We start from the raw sequence: 18063 nt of genomic DNA, 5'->3' as shown, positions 1-18063 counted from the left end.
TGAAAAATGCAAAGTCCCTTCTTGATGTACCTTACACTCTCACTGGGGGAGACAGATGTGCAAATAACTGTGAATCTCCACTCCCCATCAGATGCTATGAAGAAAATAAAACCTGCAGTGGAAAAGGTACAGAGGACAATTTTGATACAGTGGCCTAGATAAACCTCTTAACAGGTGACATTAATCCAGGGGTATTAACCATACATGAACAGCCCTGAGTGGAAAGCAATAACAAGGGCAGAGACATAGAAATTATGTAAATGAAGTCTCAAGGCCAAAAATAAAGCCAGTGAATGAAGGACTAAGTGGTAGGACATGAGGCCAGATGATTAGGGAAGACGGTGTGATTTCTTATTATAAGATCACGCTGTGTGCTTTGGATTTCATTGTACGTGCAAAAGGAAGACGTTGAAAGATTAATTTAAAAATCATTTAACACTGCTCAGCCTAATATTACCGAAAATTTGTGGAGACACATTTGCTCTTTATTGATGTTTTTATATTACGAAGTGTGACTCTTTATATACGTTCATGACTCTGCCAAGAGTTTTGCCTGCAAAAGACAGGGTTGGGCCAGGACAAAGCCAGGAGCCCAGAACTCCATCTGTGTCTCCTGCATAGGTGGCATTAATCCAAGTACTGGGACCACTATCCATCACCTCCCAGGTGTATCAGCAGGAAGCTTGATTAGAAGTGGAGTAGCAAGGACTGAAATCAGCACTCTGATATGAGAAGCAAGTACCCCAAGTGGCAATTAACCTGCTGAGCCATAGTGCCCACCCACCCCTGCTTCCACTGCCAATTACTGAAGAAAGAGTTCTCTCCCCATTGTGTCTTGTTGGAAGCCTTGTAGAAAATTATTTGACAGTCTATGCTTGGGTTTCTTTTAGGCTATCTAATGTGCTCCACTGGCCTACTTACCTGTTTGTGTACTATACCACATAGTTCTCATAATGTACTTTGAAATCAGAAAGAACGCTCAATAGTCATTTGGCTCAGTGGGGTCTTCTGTAGTTCCATGCAAGTGTTAGAATTGTTTTTTCTCATTCTATGAAAAACAGGGCAAGGCAGGTTTGATAGGAAATGCAGTGAATCTATGAATTACACCACACTTGTACGGTTGGCACAGTAGGATAAGCTGCTGCCTGCAATTCAGGCATCTCTGATGATATGAGCTCCAGTTTGAGTTCTGGCTGCTCCATTTCCAGTTCACACGGGAGACCCAGATGGAGTTCCAGACTCCTGGCTTCAGCCTGGCCTTACCTCCGCCACTGCAGCCGTTTGAGGAGTGAACCAACACATGGAAGATCTCTCTCACTGTCTCTAATTATGCCTTTCAAATAAATCAATATTTTTAAAATATTATAAAATTTATTTTTCATCAAATATATATTCAAATTCTTCACATTTACCATAATGAGAGTTTGATCCAATAATCACCATCTAACAAGGTAAAGTTCAATGTCAATCTCTTTAAAAAACATTTTTCTCTAAATATTTTGTTCCAAGCAGTTCAGGAGAGTTGTTGCCCTAAATTATATTGGCGAGCACTCAATTTGCAAGTATCTTACATTTGGGGAAGTCCATAGCAGTCAATAAGCTAACAATGTGTTTCAATTCCAAGAGAAGAGAGAGTTCTCAAATTTAAAACCTGTAGACAAGTTTGCTAATGTGCTAACAAAAGAGCGAAATTAGCTTATGGCTTAATTTTAACAAAACTTTCTCATCCCAGTAGACTGTCATCATCTGTCTTCTCTTCCTTGAATTTTCTTCCCCAATGATAGAAATAGCCTTTGCAAAAAAGGTTAAATGACAACACGTTCCTCACACCACTGATAGCATATTTTCTCACCTGCATTGTAGCAGGGAGTGACTAACACTCAGTTAGAGATAAAAATTACTAACTGAAGAATGAGGCCAGACTAGATGATGCCAGAAAAATACATATGAGTACCAGGAACTTCTATTCCTATAAATTCTACTAAATTAACTAAAAACATTCTGTAGGTTGGGCAGGGGCTTGTGACAAAAACCCTTTCAGCAATACTGACAAAATTCAATAGGCTAAGCTCAATAATATAAAGAAACATCATTGGGGTTATTAGAATCTTAAATTCATATTAAATAATAGGATGGGGCTGGCGCTGTGACATAGCAGGTAAAGCCACTGCCTGCAATGCTGGCATCCCATATGGGCGCTAGTTCAAGTCTCAGCTGCTCCACTTCTGTTCCAGCTCCCTGCTATGGCCTGGGAAAGCAGTGGAAGATGACTCAAGTCCTTGGGCCCCTGTACTCGCCTGGGGGACCCAGAAGAAGCTCCTGGCTCCTGGCTCCGGATGGCACAGCTCCAGTTGTTGCAGCCGGTTGGGGAGTGAACCAACGGAAAGAAGGCCTTTCTCTCAGAGAGAGAGAGAGAGAGAGAGAGAGAGAGAAAGAAAGAAAGAAAGAAAGAAAGAAATGCAAAAGAAGGAGCAAGTTTTCAGCCCAGTGGTTAAGATGCCACATTCCACACCATACTGCCAGGGCTCCAGTCCTGGCTCTGGCTCCTGATTCCAGCTTCCCAGCAGTGCAGCCCCTACAAGGCAGTGGTGATGGCTCAAGTACTTGGGGTCCCCAACCAGGCTGGGAGACTTGGATTGAGTTCCAGCTCCCGGATCCAGCCCTGGCTGTTGCAGATATTTGGAGAGTGAACCGGCATACAAGAGTGTATATCTTTTTCTGTCTCTCTGCCTATTAAATAAATAAAAAAACAACAAAAATAAGAATGTAGGGAACATCTAGGAACTGGACAAGGCCAAGAAAAAAAATACTCGCCAGGGGCTACAACAGGACATAACCCTGCCACCACCTTGATTTTAGCCCAGTAAAGCCAAGGTGTAACTTCTGACATCCAAACTGTAGGACAAGTGTGTTACTTTAAACTACAATGACTGTGATACTGTTGACCCTCCAGGTGTGTGGGCTACAATTCCATGGGTTTATTCAATAGCAAATCCAAAATATTTGAAGAGAGAGAGAGAGATAACTACGTGTATTGAACATGTAGGTTTTTTTCTTATCTCTTAAATAATACCATTTAACAATGATCTACATAGCATTTACATTGTATTAGTTTTTCTAAGTAGTCTAGAAATGACTCAAAGTATATAGGAGGCTGTGTGTGGGTTATAGGCAAATACTCTGCCCTTTCTTACGAGGGACTTGAGCATCTAATGATTTTGGTACCTCTACCGCCAAAGGGCTCTAGCAACCAGTCCCCTGTGGAAACTGAGGGATGACTGTACTGTACAATCACAGCAAAGAAAACTAGCACATTAATTAAGAAATGGACACATGATGAGAGTTAGTATCCTAAAAGAGAAAAAAGAAAAATACAAAATAAACACCACTGGAATACCTAGGAACAGTATGGATAAAATAAAAACAGATTGACAAGCTGAAAAAATATTTTTCATACTTAAAAAAAAAGAATCAGATACTTTATTAGGAAAGTAACTTTTAAGTTTTGAAACCATAGAAGAAATTACCCACACAGCCCTCCACAAAAAACTACCATATCAAAAGGCAATAAAAATAATGATTAAAAAATATGAACCAGCAATTTCCCTTCAGGGTATATACTCAAAGGAGATGAAATCACACCTCATAAAGATATCCGCACTCCCATGTTCATTACACCATTCTTACAGCAGCTAAGACACAATCTTAAGTGTCCATCAAGGGATGAACTGATGACAAAAACATGGTTTATATACACAGGGAAATATCATTTAGCCTTTAGAAAGGAGACCCTGCCATTTGTCATGGCAAAAATGAACCTGGAGGACATTATGCTACATGATAAAAGCCAAACTACATAAGGAAAAATATTCTATCATCTCACTTTAAGTGGTCAGTCACATTTTGTTAAGGTCAAATATACTGAGATAAACTAAAATAGTGGTGGGCAGGGGGAGATGTGGGCCAAAGGAAAAAAGCAGCAAATATGTGATAAAAAAATCAGAAGAACATGTCAAGAGATGCGATGTACAACATAAGGGGGCTAGAGTTAGTAACACTGTAATGTGTTCCGAACACTTGTTAATACTTGGATTTAGCTGCTCTTGTCACCCAAAGTCACTATATGAGATGACACATACATCAATATGCTTCACTACAATAACCACTTTACTATCTTTTTGTATCCCTAAACATCATGCTGCAAACCTCAAATATATACAGTGAATTTTATTTTTAGGACAAAAAATCTAAGGGCAGGTATTTGGCATGGCTGTTAAGACACTACTTGAGACACATGCATCCATGCCAGGGGTTCAAGTTCCAACACAGCTCCCAATTCCTGACTCCTGTAATGCTCACTGTGAGAGGCAGCAGAAGATGGCCCAAGCACTTGGTCCCTGTCACACACGTGGGCAGACCCAAATGAAGCTCCAGGCTTCAGTCTGGCCCAGCTCCAGCCATTCCAGCCATTTGGGAGTGAACCAGTAGATGGAAGAGATTCATTCATTCATTCTCATTCCCATTCTCTCTCTCCCCTCCCCCACTCCTACTCCTGCTGTGTGTGTGTGTGTCTCCTCCCTTCCTCTTTCTAATTCAACCTTTCAAATAAATTTTTAAAAATCTTGCAATAAATAAATGAAACTTGCAAAACATTAGTATCAGTAATAAATACAAGACAACACAGAGGGTGTAAAGTGACCACCACTACATTATCCTGTTCTTACCCTCCCCCTCCATGCAGCTATTCCCCAGGCACAGCCTTTCACCCATCCTGCCAAGCCTGCCTTCAACACTTTCCTTGAGTGAGAACCTCTTCCCTCCATCCTCACCGCTGAGGCATTTCTCATCTGCACCCTGCAGACCACACTTCTCAGGGCCCCTTCCACTCCTTCTGGCTGTTCTTCTCCCTTCCAGGAACCCAGAAGCACACATGCTCTTCCTTAAACAGGCTCCTTCTGCGTGGAACCCTTTCTTTCTCCTTCTCCCGCTCCTCATGCACCGCTCAGCCTTTGAGACCCAAATCGAGGAGAGAATGGCCGTCTCTGTGCCCACAGCCTTCATTTCCTATGCCCATCTGTGACGATGTGTGCCTCTCCTCAGATTTCACTGTCATTAGAGGGAAGATAAGTTTTGATCAGCTCTGTATCTCGAGCAGACAGTTTAGTTCCAGGCACACAGTTACACTCAATGTTGACTCTCCCAGTAAGTGAATTCATGAATGAAAACCTAATAGCCAATACACAGCACTAGGTGCCAGGAGGCACCATGCTTAGTACACTGTGTGTATTAACTGATTTCACCTTCCCTAAACCTGGTCAGGTTCTACTATTATCACCACTTAACAGATGGAAAAACAAAGGTACAGAGAGGCTGAGTAACTTTCAACGTCCCACAGCTATGAACTGGTGAAGCAGGGTATAAGCCTGCGTAATCCAGCCCCTGAGTCTTAATCACACAATGTCCTTGCACTATAGGAAGTCAATGGGGGAAAAACGTGCATGCATTCAGATTAGACAGAAGAGGCATGAACAAATGAAAGGAATGAGATGAGGAAGGAAAAAATATGGAGGGGATTTAAATCTACCGTCATTTTATTATTTTACTGCCTTTTGGATCATGACAGGTCAAAAAGGAAATATGACACGAAGAAATAGAAGACATGAGGTAGAGACAAACGGGATAAAGTTTCTCGAGCTGTACTCTCCACATCTATCCATGCCATTGTTTGTGACACTGTTCACTTTATGAATTGGTTTACCTTTTGCAACATGATATATCTTCTAAATATCCTCAGATCTGGCCTCTTCCAAATGCTGCTTTCTTTCTGCACACAATTTTCAAGATTCAAGTGTTCACATTTGGAATTGTCACTGTGCTGTCTGACTTCTCAGCATTAGAGCAGTCTGCCTGAAAAGATGTTTAAATCATTGCAAACCACCCTGGTAACAGCCGCTGAGATAAGGAAACACTCGCACTAGACCACATTTCTGTTCAGTGCCCCAAAGGGAATGTCCACGTGCCAGAGGGCTCATAGCTGGTACGGAAGAAAGTTTTGTCTCCCACAGATTTTTAATACTAAATTATCTATTCTGCTGCAAACCACATGTTTTAAAATATTACAACTATTTTATTAATTTGCAAGATACTTAGGATTTCTAGAGATACAATACAGACATAAAGTCTAGTAAATCAACACCAAGCCCAAGTCTAAAGGTAGTCCTTGTTATTCGCACAGAAGAGCTACATGAAACGCACACTTTTGTAAATAAGCATTCCTGTAACAGAGTAAGAACCAGTCTTCCTGATGAACAGCATCCTCTCATGATGGGCACTGACAGAATTGAGAAAGAGCACTACCTTAGGAAGAACGCAGCAAGTAAGTACTGTTTGGCCCATCTATCCCTAACACAACCAACTAATAGACGCTAAGTGCACTTCCATCTGAGCCTTACAGAGAAATGCCCAAAGATCTAGGGACCCTCTCATCAGATACTGCAGGAGGCTAGAGAAGCTTCTGAATTCAACCCAGACCTTTCTCCCCAAGACCCACAATGGAGACTCAGTGAGTACGGGGATCTCTGAGGATTTTACACACTGTTGCATTTGCAATATCTAGGACAGTACTTTCCTCACACAGCAGGTGCACAGGAAGGACTCACTGGGTGTAAGAAATAACCATGTGGCAGGAACAGGATTTGAAGCCCGTCTTCCCCACTCTCGCTGTCTACAACACCTTTTTTCTCCGAACTTTAGCAAAGAACATCCTGGTCTCTGGTTGCCTAATCTAAAGGAAACTTCCTGCCAGCAAATGAGCCCAAGAGAAGGAAAGTGGCATTCAAAAGCTATAATCTCAAGATCAAAGCACTACCTACAGCTAGACACAGGGCAAGTGATAAAAACAGTCATAACAAAAGAATGGCAGTGCCTGTAAACTCCAAGGTGGATGGCTAACCAGAACAATTATTTACTCAAATAGAAACGAAAATTTACTTGTAAGGTTAAAAAAAAAATCTTGATTCTGCACTAGTTCTCTATAACTACATATGTTCTAGTTGTAACATATAAACTTAATTTTATGCCAAGAAAAAGTGTTTGGGTTAGGAAAAAAATTTTATCTAAGGCATTGATGTTCTGAGTTTTTTTTTAAAGGGTTTAGTTTTTGAAAGGCAGGCTTATATATATAGAGAGAGATGGAGACAAAAGGAGAGATCTTCCACCCACTGGTACATTCCCCAAGTGTATGGCAACAACCAGGGATGGGCCAAGCTGAATCCAGGAACCTGGAACTCCATCTGGGTCTTCCAAGCACTCAGGTCATCTTTTGCTGCTTTCCTAAATACATTGCCAGGGAGCTGATCCAATGTGGAGCAACTGGGACTTGAACCAATGCACACGTGCGATGCCGGCATTGCGGTCAGCAGCTAACCTGCTGTGTCACAGCTCCAGCCCCTCGAATCTGTTCTTTCTCCTCTGAATGTGAAGAAGCTGGACAGGTTTGTGTACAGCTCAGCTGCTCCAGGATGAGAGCACAGAGACTACACCCTCCAAAGCAAGTTCTTTTGGACTCGGAAGTTGACAGGCTTCACTTCTGGTATGGATAATCCGTGTTTTCTGGCCATGCACCATCACACCAATCCTATGAAGCACAACTAGATCATTTCAGGAGACAGAGGGACACAGGAGGACACTGAAGGGTCTGGGGTCACATCGCTGCTACCACTGTGCTCTCACACACTGCTATCCCTGATTACCGAAACGAATCAGATGCCCTATTTTTAAAGGCTGAAATTGATGGAAATTAATACATGATGAAGGAAGCAACAGCTCTGTTTATCTATTAAATAGCTTCTTCAATGCTCACTTAATAAGCTCATTCATACATTAAGTCCAGTGTGCCGTAACAGTTTGCTCACCCACTGACACACACCTAAGGGCAGCTTTCTCTCCCGGCACATCCTCCCTGTGTAGAGGGATGACATGGATAAATTCTAGCGGAAGTTCTGGAAAGGACAGAAGGCAGTGACAGCTGCTCTACCTTCCACCTCTATTAAAATCCTCCTCTGTCATAGAAGTGCTGCAAGGGAGCAACATTCTTTATTCAGTAAACTTCCAAATGTCCTGCTAAGTCACTTGAATTGAAACATCCTCCTACTTTTCCATACCTCAAAACTGGTGCTTTCTGCTGTAAAACAACATTTATCTATCCATTTATTTTTTAAAAGATTTTTTATTTATTTGAAAGACAGAGTTACAGAGAGAGGTAGAGACAGAGAGAGAGGTCTTCTATCCGCTGGTTCACTCCCCAGATGGCCGCAATGGCTGGAGCTGCGCCGAGCTGAAGCCAGGAGCCAGGAGCTTCTTTTGGGTCTTCTACACAGGTGCAGGGGCCCAAGGACTTGGGCCATCCTCCACTGCTATCCCAGGTCATAGCAGAGAGCTAGATCAGAAGGGGAGCAGCTGGGACTAGAACCGGCGCCCATATGGGATGCCAGGGCTACAGGCCAGGGCATTAACCCACTGCATCACAGCACTGGCCCCTCCATTTATTTATTTTTAACTAACTATATTTCAGAAAGTTTATTATTTGGCAACAATTTCAAAAAATCTATTTAGAAATTAGTCTCTCTCTTTCTCTCTCTAAAGATTAAATTATAGATAAGTTTTACTGCCTAATCTAAATTTTTTTCAAAATATTCCATTCTGTCGACATAATTTTTACATATAAAAATCAGGTGTGGGCATCTGACTTGGCAGTGAAAATAGCCGTTATGATACTGTATCCCATATTAGAATGACTTGGATTAGGTTCCAGTTACAGTCACAATACTAGCTTCCAGCTAATGCAGACACTGGGAGGCAGATGTGATGGCTCAAGTAATACAGTCCCTGGCACTTATGTGGGAGATTTGGATTGAGCTTCTAGGTCCTGGCTTCTGTTTTTAAGAGCGAAAAAGAGGAGAGAGAGAGAGAGAGAGAGAGAGAGAGAGAGAGCGAGCATAGGCGCTTCCTCTCTGTAGCTTTACTTCCCAAATAGTACTAATACCCAGGGCCAGGCCAGGCTGAAACCAGAAGCCAGGAACTCCATCTTGGTCTTCCATGGGAGTGACAGAGGCCCAAGTATTTGGGCCACCATGTGCTGCCTTCCCAGGGGCATTAGCAGGGAGCTGGACAGGAAATGGAGCAGTTGGGACGGTTTAACCCACTGTGCCCCAACACCAGCCCCAGGCTTCCCAGGTTCTGCCTGGCTCAGTTCTGGCAGTTGTAGGCATTTGGGGAATGAACCAATGGATAGCAGTTTTCTTTGTCTCTTTGACTATCTCTCTTGCACACATACACACCCTCTCCCTCTGCCTCTCTAATACATAAATAAAATTTTTCTAAAGTCAATAATGATGAATATTTATAAAATGTCATATAGCTGCCACAGAAAAAGTATTCTATGAAACAATGCTTACAAAGAATAAACTCATACTTTATAACACTTAATGAAGGTGTACATATAAGTTATAATTATAAAATGTTGTAAAATGTTGATAATAATGCAATTTTTTGAAAACTTTTTACAATATACTAATTTTGAATTAAAATAAAAATCCTACTATGGGCATTAATACTATATATACATATATATTTACTAAAAACTAGAAAACACATATCCATAATTAAAAAATAGTTAAGTAAATTATGATATATCCTTTGATAGGACATTAACAAAGGGTTTTAAGTAGTTAACAAATTCATGAGATAGCACAGAAAACTAAAGATATAAAATAGTTTTGAGAGTACTACTAAATAAAAGAAAATGCAAAGATTAAAAGTCTGAAGGAGATATGCAACATTGTATTAGGTGATAGAAGTATGACTTTACTGTCCACATTTCAAAATATGCTATGAAGTAATTCTAAAGAAGGTTAATGGTATTAAATCGAACTATGTGACAGAATGAAAAATGGATTGAACATGAAAAAAAAAGTTCCTTTGCTAATGTCACAGCTTGTGTTGGCCTTAAAAACTGCTAGCCTTCTTTGTGCTAAATTTCGGGAATTTTCCTATATCCTGACATGTGTAAGCTCTTTCCTGCACACCATGGAGTTCAGAAATGCTATCATAATGTATGCAGAACAGCGGCTTTGCAGACTAAAGAAATTCTGCTATCCCAGTAACTCACTTCCTTGGGATGAAATCTAAGATGAACTCCAGGCATTTGCCACACTCCATCTCTCAGAGTTCTAACTGGTTTCTTATTTCCCCAACACAGCAGGATTATGTTTACAGAGAAAGTTAGTCTGACATGAAAAGATAACTCAGGAGTCCCATATTCAGTTCATTCCTTAAACCAAGAGAAATCAAAATGTAAACAAATGGTGAAAACAAACGAAAGTTACCAAACATTCAGGTTCTGTTTGTTTAAAGTGAGAATGTTTATTCAAAGATTCTTAAATTTACTAGTGAGGTCAGAATTTCACAGCAGAAAGTTCATTACGCTGAGAACACAATATAAGAACTTGTGAATACTGTACGAAGTACAGAAAAATCCATTATAAAGCTCAATTCAGCCACCAATTATTCAAATCAACTTTTCCTATGTGCATACAACCGTGATATATAATGATCGTTTACACATAAGGCAACCATTGATGAACTACCGGATATAGCTTCAGGAGACAGCCAGAATGCAGGAAGTACCAGCACTTGGTCAAGAAATGCTGCATAAATGCCAGCTGCATCAGGGTGTTTTGCAAACGGTGATGGCCAGAGAGACAAAGTGAGGGAGCAGAGGCCCTCCACCTCACAGACCTCACTGCACAGTAGGGAAAAGCACACCAGCGACAGAACCACAATGGTCAGTCAACAAATACTGAGTGTACACAGAGCCGAGCGCCGTGAGAAAGACTGGAGAAACGTGGTGACAATCTTTGAAAAGACTGAAAAGCTGCCTTCACGAAGCTAACACCTTAAAGAGAGAGGTGGAGTTCACTCAAGGAATTGCACCACTCAACGTAAAGTCACAACTCCACGCTGAGCAAGCAAAGGGGAATCCAGAGATGGGACCAGGGAGGAGACCTCCACGGGGTCCAAGAAGCCTTCATACCTGTGCCATAATGGATCTGCCCTGGGGAGTGAGTGTGAGGGAGGTGGGCATCCCCAACGGGCTCCTGCCTTTTAGGGAGTGTCACACCAAGAGAGCACTGAGTGCGGGAGGAGGGATGGCAGCGATATGCAAATGGATGGTGATGGACACAGATCCAGTCATTAAAGGGGCCCAAACTCCAAACACAGCTTTTTATTGCGTTCCTCTTTCTCAGAGAAACTTGAACACTTTATGCTCTGAAGTTTAGTTACACAGACATACCCAAGTTGCAGGGACAACAGAAAGTACATTAGGACAGCCATAAGCAGCCCAGAAAAGGAAATCAAATGTGGCCCTACCGTGTGCTGACAACATAAACTCTGTTTCCTCTCATCAGGAGGAGGCTTACCCCGATGACGCTCAGTCCTTTCAGGTAGTCCTGGCGGGGCTGGGCTTGAGGAACGCAGCCAGCCAGCACCACCTTCTTGTTCTCCTCCTGAGCCTTCCTAAAAGATGGGAGAGAAAACAGGGTGAATGGTTTTGCTCACAAGCATACCTTGGCCAACGGTTACTAGTGCAGAGAAGTTCTCCCAGCAACAGGCCCACGCGGCATGAAACTGAATTTTCTTACAACTGCTTCAAGAAAACACCTGAACTACATGTCTATTTACCATACGAGTAAAGAACAAAGAGCAGCCCGCTCTGATAATGCCCTTCATGAGCATCTCAGTACAAAATAAAACCAAAACACAAAACCCCACTAGTGCAGAATTCTCAAGAGTCTGAATCTTTCTCGAAAACCACATTTTCCAGACAGACAGGTAACCCTTCAAATAAGCCATTTATATTAAATATTAATGAAGAAAACCTAAATTTGAATATATTCTTCCCCAGTCTCTTGTCCAAAATAAAATACACTAAAAAAAAAGTTCAAATGGAGAGAGGAGTAAATAGTAAAGAACTCCATATCCTGGAAATCCCCACATCTACCAAGCCCTGTTCCCCAGAGACCATCAGTTACAGGTTGCTTATACATGGCTTTCAGAGATCATCCTTCACATATATAGGCAACATACATACATCTGTGTTCTATGAATAAGTATCCATCCAATCTAGTATGTCTTTATCATAGAAACCCAGATGTAAAATCTATGTTCAGTGGCATCATTATTTCCCTAGCTAGCATAAATCCTAGAAATGCTAGTAAGGGATCAGTATCTGGTATTTCATTAAGCCTTTCTTTACTCAAGAGGGAGCTGGACTACATCTTAGGTGGACATCACTCACTGGCTTGAGCATGCACGTTGTACAACAAACACAGATTCTGAGCTTGAAGGCAGTAACCAACAAAGCAGAGCTTCTATCTTTTCATAGAAACTAGCCATATCCTTTGCCTACTTTAAAATTACATTTTCAAGTCTTCAGTTCCTTTTCAAGTCCTAGGGCTTGACAGTGCTTTGATGCTCCCTTTACTCTGCTTGCTGAATCCCTGAAAGTCGTGTTTTAAGTTTCACGTTGATTGCTGCCACCCTGGCTCTCTAGGCTTCTGAAACCAACCAAGAGTGTCAGCAGCCCAGCAGACATGTGACTTCAGACTGCACTACTACAGAACTGAAAAGTATCCACACATGGCACGCGTCTCTTTGTCCTGGTCAGCTTTTAGAAAGTACAAACTCAGAACTGGAAGTCAATGAAAATATGGGATTAACAGGACTAACTGTGGCACACACCACATTAAAATCTTCCAAGAGGTATACCAAGAAGGATTAAATGAACTAACAGGCAGAGAACACAATATTATTATTTTTTAAAGATTTACTTTTTTATTTGAAAGACAGAGTTACAGAGAGACAGAGGCAGAGGGAAAGAGAGAGATCTGCCATTCACTGGTTCACTCCCCAGATGGCCACAATAGCCGGAGCTAGACCCATCTGAAGCCAGTACCAGGAGCTGCTTCTGGGTCTCCCACATGCGTGCAGGAGCCCAAAGATTTGAGCCATCTTCTACTGCTTTCCCAGGCCATAGCAGAGAGCTGGATCAGAAGTGGAGCAGATGGGTCTTGAATAGGCACCCATATGGAATGCTGGCACTGCAGGCAGTGGCTTTACCTGCTACACTACAGCACCGGCCCCCACAATATTATTTTAACATTATTTGTAGGTATTTCATTAGGTTCTTACAATATTTTTATAAAATTTTTCCAGTTTGAATCCTGAAAAACTTTTTTTTTTTTCAATTGTTTACAAAGTCTGACTTTTGGTAGGCTGTATAACATATTCCAGCAAATTGCTGACTGGCACTGTGAGCTGGTTCTCCTTTGTTATCAGCACCAAGCACATCACTGCACACGATTAATTTTCCTGCAGGAAATGTGAAATGCCTTGTCAAATGAAGGCATCTCTCCCATTTTCATTAGCTATCTCTACAAGGCAGTTGTCATCTGGCTCCTTCAAGAACTTTAGATCTAACACCTAAAGTCACTGTCAAACATCTAAGAGAGACTCTAATAATTCAATCTGATTTAAAAAGCCTGCTTCTTATAGTGCAATTCAACCGCTTAATGATCAAGCACACCTGAGACATTACAGTGAGTGAGGAAGGGCACGTAGTAACACAGAAGAGAAGCACCTTGCACTTGCCAAGCTTATGGTTTTTAGTGGAGGAGATGCACAAGAACCTAACACTGCATCAGCAGAAATGATGCCATTTCAGTGAGAGAGAGAGAGAGGCACAGGTAATGAAACAGGAAGGGAAAGAGAATGTGCGGACAGGAAAAGATAAAAAGAAAGCTTCATGAAGAAGTTGGTAAGGATTTGCATGGGTAGAAGCAAGCATGGGAATGGAGGCAGAGAGAGCTCCTGGCAGACGGGACCTCTCTGACAAGGATGTGCAAGGGCGAATGCTGAGTTACACAGGAGCTTCTGCAGGGCACAGATGATAGGGTTTCTGCGCTGCAAAGAGCCTGAAGGAAGAGGCGGGGAGTCTTCAATTTAGGGGACAAGGGGACGGCAGCTAAACTCTAAGAAGCAGAAATCGGCGGCACAGTGTAAAACAAACCACGCAGGGAAAAGAAACCACAGAAGGAGATTAATATAATACCACAGGCACAAGGATGTGAGAATCGGAACACATATAAAGTGTGGAAAAAAGAAGATTAAAGAAGAGATTCATTCTCTTGCTAGAATACACAAGGGAAATCCCAAAGGTGACGCGGCAAGGTTTTGAGTCTAAGACTTTGAGTCTTTGTCTAAACAGTTGGGGCCAGCGCTGTGGTACAGTGCATTAAGCCGCTGCCTGCAACAGCAGAATCCCATATGAGCACTGGTTCAAGTCCTGGCTGCTCTCCATTTTGATTCAGCTCCCTGCTGGTGTGCCTAGGAACACCATGGAAGATGGCTCAGCTACCTGAGCCCCTGTCACCCACGTGGCAGATCTGGATGGAGATCCTGGTACCTGGCTTTGGTCTGTTCCAAGCCCAGTTGTTGTAGGCATTTGGGGAGTGAACCAACAGATAGAAGATTAACACCTGCCCCTCATTTCTAATTTTGCCTTTCAAGCAAATAAAATATTTTTTTTAAGAAAGCATATAGTTCTGGCCGGTGCCGCGGCTCACTAGGCTAATCCTCCGCCTAGCGGCGCTGGCACACCGGGTTCTAATCCCGGTCGGGGTGCCGGATTCTGTCCCGGTTGCCCCTCTTCCAGGCCAGCCCTCTGCTGTGGTCCGGGAGTGCAGTGGAGGATGGCCCAGGTGCTTGGGCCCTGCACCCCATGGGAGACCAGGAAAAGCACCTAGCTCCTGGCTCCTGCCATCGAATCAGCGCGGTGCGCCGGCCGCATCGCGCTGGCCGCAGCGGCCATTGGAGGATGAACCAACGGCAAAGGAAGACCTTTCTCTCTGTCTCTCTCTCTCTCACTGTCCACTCTGCCTGTCAAAAAATTAAAAAAAATAAAAAATAAATAAAAAAAAAGAAAGCATATAGTTCATACTTGGCTAGTCACAGATCTCTGCTGCAATTACTTAATTCTGTCATTTTAGTGCAAACTAAGCCACAGACAACACTTAAATGGATGAATATATTCTGTGTTCCAAAGGAAACTTCACTTAGAAAACAGGCAGTGGAACAAACTAGGCCGATAGACCACAGTTTGTCATCCCTAGGCTAAGAAAATAAAGAGTTGTGGTGCCACCAGCTGTCAGAGGCTAGCTGAGTGCTGGGCCAGAAGATAATCAACTCACATAGGACACGAAATCTGAGGTAGACCTTGGCAATGTATTGCAATGTAACACACAAAAACAGTGCATGCAGCAGTCCCTAACGGTGCACAGAAAATCCAACTGAAAACAAAACTTTCTGGTTCTTTAGAGATGTAGAAATAAAGTGCGGAAAACAAAAACACACCAACAGCAGCAAAACTATAACAATCAGCACACCCAACAGCACATACATGGTAAAAACCATTGTGTGGTCAGTTATGTGAAATATCAGAAAATGATGATGGGTGTTTGGCCTAGTAGTTAAGCTGCCAGTTAGGGGACCCACATTCCATATCAGACACCTGGACTCAATCCCTGACTCCAGCTTCCTGCTAGTGTCCACCCTGGTGGGCAGCAGTGATGGCTCACGGAGTTTGATTTCTGCCATCAGGTGGAAGAACTGGACTGAGTTCCCAGCTCCAGCCTGGTCCAGCCCCAGCTGTCGTGGGCATCTGAGGAGTGAATCAGTGGACTCGAGCTCTACCCTGACCCTGCCCTTTGTCTCTCCACCTCTCAGATGTAAAAAACAAGAAAATTTTAATAAAATTAAATATAAAAACAGTAGAACCAATATGTAAAAACTGAGGGAAAACGTTCTGCTGACATGATAACCACTAAATCTGGTTATGAAACCACCCAAGACTGATTTTAAGGGAGTAAGATCATCAGAAAATTACAAGGAAAATTTCAAAACAGAGATGCATGTAAGTTCTTTAAGCTATTATTCCAGGGCCAGCGCTGCAGTACAGGGAGTAAAGCCACCGCCTGCAGTGCCGGCATCCCACATGTGCACTGGTTTGATTCCCGGCTGCTCTACTTCCTACACAGCTCTCTGCTGTGGCCTGGGAAAGCAGTAGAAGATGGCCCAAGTCCTTGGGGCCTGAACCCATGTGGGAGACCTAGAAGAAGCCCCTGGCTCCTGGCTCCTGGCTTCGGATCGGCACAGCTCCGGCTGTTGTGGGCATCTGGGGAATGAACCAGCAGATGGAAGATCGACCTTTCTCTGCCTCTCTATAACTCTGCCTTTCAAATAAGTAAATAAATCTTAAAATATATATATATATATATTATTTCAGGTTTTTACTGAGTTTGGTGTGAAAATTTAATGGAAGAGCAAAAAGAAAAAGGGAAAGGGAAAAGAAAGAAGGAGAGGGGAGGGGAGGGGAGGAGAGAGAGGAGAGAGGGGAGAGGGGAGAGAGGGGAGAGGAGAAAAGAGAGGGGAGAGGAGAAAAGAGAGGGGAGAGGAAAGAGAGGGGAGAGAGGGGAGGGGAGAGGGGGGAGAAGAGAGAGAGGAGAAGGGAGAGAGGAGAAGGAAGAGGGGAGAGGGGAGAGGGGAGAGAGGAGGGAGGGGAGAGGAGGGAGGGGAGGGGAGAAGGGAGAGAGGAGAAGGGAAAGGGGAGAGGGGAGAGAAGAGAGGAGGGAGGGGAGAGGGGAGAAGGGAGAGAGGAGAGGGGAAAGGGGAGAGGGGAGAGAAGAGAGGAGGGAGGGGAGAGGGGAGAAGGGAGAGGGGAGAAGGGAGAGAGGAGAAGGGAAAGGGGAGGGGGAGAGGGGAGAGAAGAGAGAGGAGGGAGGGGAGAGGGGAAAGGGGAGGGGGAGAGGGGAGAGAAGAGAGAGGAGGGAGGGGAGAAGGGAGAGAGGAGAGGGGAGAAGGGAGAGGGGTGAAGGGAGAGGGGAGAGAAGACAGAGGAGGGAGAAGAGAGGAGGGAGGGGAGAGGGGAGAAGGGAGAGGGGAGAAGGGAGAGGGGAGGAGAGGGGAGAGGGGAGAGAGGGGAAGAGGGGAGAGTGAGAGAGGAGAGAGAGAAGAGAAGAAAATGAGCCCAGTTTTAGAATATTGATACCATATTTTATAGGTGACCAAATCAAGTAGCATAAGTTTTAATATAAATTCTCAGGGTATTCTTGTTCTAAACCTTCTCTTCTGACATTTTGTTCTTTTTATTTAGTTAGCTTTGTTGAAGTTTTAAAAAAAAAAGCTTAAGAATTTTTTTTCTTTAGAAATATTCCCAGCACAAACATATTTTAAAAGGCTTTTATCCTTCAAAATATGAATGTCAGTAAGAATAACACATTAAGATGTGTATTAATGTTAGTTCAACCATATATTTATATTGTCTGGGAATGTGTGGGTACAGTTCTGTGGGAGAGATAACTTGTCAGTGTTCACCAGCTTGTAAAAACTTAGTGTAAAAGCTTAAACATTATAAATAAGAAATGCAGGCCAGCGCTGCGGCTCATTTGGCTAATCCTCTGCCTTGCAGCGCCGGCACACCAGGTTCTAGTCCCGGTCGGAGCACCAGATTCTGTCCCAGTTGCCCCTCTTCCAGTCCAGCTCTCTGCTGTGGCCAGGGAGTGCAGTGGAGGATGGCCCAAGTCCTTGGGCCCTGCACCCGCGTGGGAGACCAGGAGGAAACACCTGGCTCCTGGCTTCGGATTGGTGCAGTGCGCTGGCAGCAGCACACTGGCCAGAGGGGCCATTTCGGGGGTGAACCAATGGAAAAAGGAAGACCTTTCTCTCTGTCTCTCTCTAACTCTGCCTGTCAAAAACAAAACAAAGAAAAAATAATGAAATGCAAAACAAAAACAACATCTTGAAAAAGTTTAAAATAGCATGAATTCCCATGTCTTCATTTCAAATAGCCTTGAAATGTTAATTAAAATGAAAATTGAATGTAAAGGTAATTTAATATAACGGTTCATATTTCTTGGAACATATTTCTAAATAGAAATAGTGATATAC

The 18063-nt window shown here is 43.0% G+C and overlaps 1 protein-coding gene across 3 annotated transcripts in view; it reads right to left on the bottom strand.

Annotated features, from left to right (window-relative positions):
- CDKAL1 (CDK5 regulatory subunit associated protein 1 like 1) overlaps nucleotides 1–18063 on the bottom strand; it is a 729763-nt gene that overhangs the window by 504476 nt on the left and 207224 nt on the right. For all 3 annotated transcript variants that reach the window (XM_008262511.4, XM_051855824.2, XM_002714231.5), the window contains one exon: nucleotides 11481–11577. In XM_008262511.4, the coding sequence (XP_008260733.1) occupies nucleotides 11481–11577 (97 nt within the window). The remainder of the gene's footprint in view (nucleotides 1–11480; nucleotides 11578–18063) is intronic.

This window comes from Oryctolagus cuniculus, chromosome 5, assembly GCF_964237555.1.
Source record: "Oryctolagus cuniculus chromosome 5, mOryCun1.1, whole genome shotgun sequence".
Taxonomy (NCBI): Eukaryota; Metazoa; Chordata; class Mammalia; order Lagomorpha; family Leporidae; genus Oryctolagus; species Oryctolagus cuniculus.
Note: the sequence above shows the minus strand (reverse complement) of the source record. Positions and strands in the feature narration are given on the sequence as shown.